General features: G+C 40.5%; 1 protein-coding gene across 1 annotated transcript in view; it reads left to right on the forward strand.

Annotated features, from left to right (window-relative positions):
* LOC106511018 (uncharacterized) overlaps positions 1-5,715 on the forward strand; it is a gene marked incomplete at its 3' end in the record, with an annotated part of 15,696 nt that overhangs the window by 7,015 nt on the left and 2,966 nt on the right. The window contains 1 exon segment of the mRNA XM_013999755.1: positions 506-634. Coding sequence (XP_013855209.1) covers positions 506-634 — 129 coding nt within the window.

Below are 5,715 nucleotides of genomic sequence, written 5' to 3' on the forward strand. Positions count from 1 at the left end.
TTATTATATTTTAAAAAATTTATTGTGCCAGCTATATTAAACACTGACTAAAAAAACAGAAAATTGTGGATTTCTCACACAGTAAATTTGGACATATTTATAAAATATAACAAAACAGGAATCCATTATGTTGCTAGTTGGGGAAAAAAGGGAAAGAATATGGAGCTGCCAGGCAGAAGGAGAAGAGGAAGACCGCAGAGAAGATTCATGGATGTAGTGAAAAAACATGGAGATGGTTGGTGTAACAGTAGAGGAGGCAGAGGATAGGATGAGATGGAGGCAGATGATCTCCTGTGGCGATCCCTYAAGGGAGCAYCCAAAAGACAAAGAAGACTCATCTATCATTGTATTAACCTGCTGACAGAGAACATTTTAACCCCCCCACCCCCCACGCCCACCTGTTTATATTCAAAAACACTTGCTGACTTTATCTTTTTTATAAAAAAAAAGTAATTATTTTTCAGTTTTTCATATGTTGGGTCAGTTTTATGTTCTGTCTTTTCAGGCGACCATGCTGGTGGAGCTGCTCTGTGTGCTCGTCTTTACTTTTCGAATTGTTCATTATGCCAAGGTGATCCCTCGAGACAAGTTCTGGAAGGACCCTAAAAATATTTGCATAATCGTCATCCTGATGGTAGGAAGCTTTGTTTTTATCACTTGTCTTCAGCATTTTTAAAAGGTTCTTCAACCGATACCATAGGTATTGTATTTTTTGTATAAATCAGGAACTTGTGAGACTTAAGTTAGAAGGTTTATCTTTCCAGTGGAGATGACTTTAAAATTTGTCAATTTTGGTGCACTGGTGGGCCGTGGGATGGTGGTGGCTGGGTGGCCAGTGACCCATGGAGGGGGTGGGTCAACCCAGCCTGAGTGTCTAGGGTGCTATATGTTCTGAGAGTTGTATGAATGTTGGGGTGGGTGTAGTATTTCTTCTGGGGTGAGGGATGTGTGGATGGCCTTTGGTGGCAGCCAGGGGCTGTGCTGGAGTGGCTGGTTGGTCCCTTAGTGGTGGCGGAGCTCGCTCTCGGTGCCTCCTTGCYCRGCRGGCGSCTGGGTAGGCACTCCCAGCCTAACCTTCCTTGCTGGGGTTCGGTGGCCTCTGTAGGTCGCGGGCTGGCTGTGGGACTGGGGGGTCTGGAAGGCTCCGGGGTGGATGGATTGGTGGTCCCCTTCTCTGGTGGTCCCATGGGCTCTATTTTGTCCATGGCCTTGGTTTCTCCCGGCCTGGCGGTTTGTCTAGAGGAGGRGGCATTGAGACCTCACTCCCTGGGTGGGTAAAGGTCCTGTGCCAAATGATTGCTATGCCTTTTGGTACCRGTACAACTTGTAGTTTTTGAAATATTGCTGTTTAAACTTTATTCCAAATTCATTTAATGGCAGTCAATGGGGCCTTGTAATGGTCCAATACTGCCCCCAGCTGTAATCAACTTGGTACTGCACCATAGTTTTTTATATTTAATCTTAATAGCTCAGTGTTTACAATACTAATATGATTGTATTTTGATGTTTTACCATATCATTGTCTTAATACTGCTCTATTGTAATATTGTGCAGTTTAGTATCAATAATTGTATTGGCAATGTGGCCTCTTTCTGCACACATAGAAACCAACCCCTGGCACCACACCCTGCCACAGCGCCAACATTCTAATGGTCTATGTCATGGACTTTCATGTGCGAGATCAGGGTTCAAAACCCAGCTAATGCAACTTTAACAAAAAATCTCTTCAAACTTCATATTGTCACACAWTTACCTTAATTACAAACACCTGCTGACGTGACAGSCKCAAGCTGGTATAGAAAACACATTTGAACTTGGTCAAAGTTCATTCTGCAAGTCCAACGCTGCAGGCAAAGCCATGCTAGATGGCAATGCACACTTGTTTTTACATCGTAAAAACCCATGTCTAGTTGTTAATAATTTTGTGTCATTTTTGTATTATTACACAGGCTGAAATAGCGATTTACAGATAACTTTCATATCTGACCTCATCATTTAAGGCAGTGGTTCTCAGTGCCGGTCCTCTTGACCCACTATCCTGCATGTTTTATTTGTTTCGCTGCTTTGGCTTATAGGGCTGGGTGTTTATTTGATRGCGATTATTGATCGAGGAAAAAATTCAGGTCAYTCACGGTGATCAGCTGTGAGCCTCTACCTCGATCAAACATGGCAGAAATGTGCGCGACAACAGCCAATCAGAATCCACCTTCTCCTGCTCCWCTTCTGTTTATAAGTTGCTAAGGAAATGTGGACAGAATCTCAGAATTAACTAAAGTAATCCAGTATAAAACGCTGAATCTCACAGWGTTRGCTTATTTGGGRGAGTTTCTGGGGTATTTTGGCTGCTGTTGCTTCTTGTACCTGCTGTTACCTGCTAACAGGCACGCAGGGTGAGCTCCTCTCCTGACACATACAAAGAGGGAGAGGGGAAGAAAAGTGAACCGCGATACGTGTCTCGCTAAAACAAAAGCGTCCTTCAAAAATATGAAGCAGTCTCAGGGTAACGTTTAGAACAGAACAATGTCCCAGCGGTTCTTCATTCATCTGGAGAAGAACTTTTCTGTAAGTTTTATCGGCTCACGATGGGCTGGATGCGACATGAAGACCACTTCCTCTAAGAGTCTCATCACAAACAGCAGCTGAGAGACGCTGCAAACTCCTGAACGCTCAGAAGCTGGGAATCAGATTCTTTCAGAAAAAATGAAACGGTGTGGTCCATTGTTTGATAAAGCGCTGTKAACAGGAGGTCATGGGGGTGTGYGGTTCCTTATAACTAAAATAATGAGCTTAGATCACATTCGGTTGGCAAGTGTGCACAAATTGATGCTGTTTGTAGGGTTTATGTTTCTTTATGGCATATTTAATGTGAAATTCAATTCTAAAATTTTAATTTTACAAAATTAATGTGAAATTCTATGATTTACACAAATGTTTTTTTTCTTGGTAAATACCTTTTTAAATACCTTGCAAAAATAATTCCATGTTCAACTGAACTCCAGCTATTTGTTATTTTAGTGAAAGTGAAATAACAGCCAATATATATATTTTTATTTCTGTAGCTATTTATTTTTTAGGTTAACAAAAAAAATTGTGATATTAATGGAGATCAGATGATATGAGAAAATTAATCGTGATCTTTTTTTTTTTTTTGGCCATATTGCCCAACCCTAGAATGAGTGATTGGCAGGCTTCAGAGCAGGGAAACGACTAAAACATGCAGGATAGTGGGTCACGAGGACCGGAATTGAGAACCACTGATTTAAGGAGACTGCTGACCCGYCTGCAGCTCAGCAGGCGTTTACACAGTGGTCTTGAACTTGATGATATAATAAACTTTATCGGTCACCAGCTGAGGGCATCGAGCCATCTCCATGGTTACTGAATGATACACAAGGAAAACCATAACTCGTTATCACGAGAAAACGGTCCTTGTCATCTGTTGTGAATACGACATATCCAGAACCATGGAAAATAATTATAAGCGTAGTGTTTGCATTAGCATTTAGTTGTCTTTTTGTTATTTTATTGGAGTTTTTCTGTGATTTTTGAGTTTTTTTCTGTTGTGTCCAGTATTGTGACAGCTCACTGTCAGAAAACAACATGTGTGTATCTGCAGGTAAAGATGTCGTATTTTACCACCAAATGAGAACGGAAGTGTCAGAGCTAACCACTTGCAGTCAACTAACTCAAAACTGAGTTGTAACATCAAATCTGAACAGATTTGATTTTGCTTATACTACAGSGCTATTCAACTAAACTGCTCCGAGGGCCACAGTTACTGCCGGTCAACAGCTGAGGGGCCGAACATCCAGTAATTAAAGTTTTTATGTAAATAAACCAAGTATWACAAAGATCTGTTACCTTTGGATTAGTTTATTTTGCTGCATTTAATCATGAYTACAACATACAGAACCCTATAAAAGTTGTGATAATTACACAATATCAAAAACAAAAAGAACACGTTATGCCCCCTATTTGACACAAATAATATTTTGACATCTCTGACTTGACTGAAACCAATTTTAATTTCACTTTCAAAATTTTATCTTCAACTGCTTATAGTTTTAACTGTCTTGAGTGTTTATAGAAATGGTTTTTACCAGTTTCTAGCCAAGATTCTGATGCTTCTTTAGATACCAAACYWGTCTYTGTTTAARTAAAAGAACTTACATTAATTAAAGTAGAAAKCCGGGGGTTTGGGCTTAAGAGATGAATGAACCAATTGGCGGGCCGAASTTTGGTCATTCGCGGGCCGSATGTGGCRCGCYGGCCGCCAATTGAATAGCCCTGTTATACTGTATTTTGTGTGTGTGTGTGCCCATGTTTTTGCTACTTGGTTGGGATGATTTTTCAGGAAAATGCAGRCACGTGGGGACCGGATGCTCCTTGTGGGGACCAAAGCCCYGTCCCCACCACTTTAGAGGCTGATTTTGGGTGGGGGGTAGGTTTAGGACCAAGGTGTGATTTGAGTTTAGGTTAGTTTTGGCGTCAGGTAGGTACTTGTGAGGTTAATTTTAGGGTAAATGGTCAGGGTTAGGTTAGGATATAAAATTACCAAAAAATGAATGGAAGTCAATGGAAAGTCCCCACAAGGACAGAGAAATGTGTGTGTCTGTATGTGTGTGTGTGTGCTGACATATATTATTTCAAAAAGTTCCCTCTAAAGAAAAAAATCAAAGCAAACAAACATGTTGCGATGTTTAGTATTTGGGATAATGTGTCCTCAGAAGTATGGCACTCTGGACTCTCCTGAGGACTTCCTTGTCTTTTTGTTTTCTATGAAAGCTTAAATAGTTGCAGTGTGCTGAGCACAGTTCCTGTCTGTTAGTTGCAGACTCAAAATGTGCTGAAAAGACTTTCCGCCTGCTGTTGTGAAACAGGCTTTAGCCAGAAATATTGACAAGTCAGCACCTTCCAAGTGAAAAAGCTTCCTGGTGACTCTGAAACTCCGAGGTCCTCTTTCATTTAAAACAATAGACTCCTGATGAACACTTTCAAAGCAATAACTCCCCATTTCAACCATGGGGTCGGAAAATTGTGATGATTAATATGTGAATAATTTATTTATAATCTTTTACTTGTGAACATGCACCAAAGATTTGACAAATGTTTTACGCTGGATGCCCTTCCTAATGCAACCTGGGCTCAAACCTGCAGCTTTAAAATTACAAACAGCAACACTGATCACCAAACTACCATCGACCCCAACATGTTTATCCAGAAGTGGTTTTTAAATCTGCTTGAAATGAACCAAGATGTTGACTGTCTTCTATCTTTATATTTTCAGCCATAATTTCATCACACTACTGCTACATGGCTCCATAAGAAACAAATGACACTCTGCCGCACAAGCTCTTCTTTTAGATAGTTTTAGATAAAAATGTACTCCTCAAACTAGTCACAAATAATTTAAGAGAAAAAATTTGCAGTCCCCATTTCAATTTCCTGCACTGTGTGAGCATAGCTGTTAATTTATTTAGAAAAACATTTAGTGGGTTTGTCGACCCTGCGCTGCAGCTGCCTCCTGCTGTTTCGTTTCAGAATGTGGACATTTCCCCTGATAATTATTTGCTTTTCAACAGTTTTTTTCTGCTCTTCATCTTCTTTCTTGACCCCTGTTCTCTGTTGTTGCTGGGTATTAATGAAAAACTAAACGTTTCAGCACTGATCATGTTTCAGTGTCTGAATCATAAAACATCTGGCAGGAGACTGAGC

The sequence above is a fragment of the Austrofundulus limnaeus genome, unplaced genomic scaffold (assembly GCF_001266775.1).
Source record: "Austrofundulus limnaeus strain Quisiro unplaced genomic scaffold, Austrofundulus_limnaeus-1.0 Scaffold2450, whole genome shotgun sequence".
Classification (NCBI taxonomy): domain Eukaryota; kingdom Metazoa; phylum Chordata; class Actinopteri; order Cyprinodontiformes; family Rivulidae; genus Austrofundulus; species Austrofundulus limnaeus.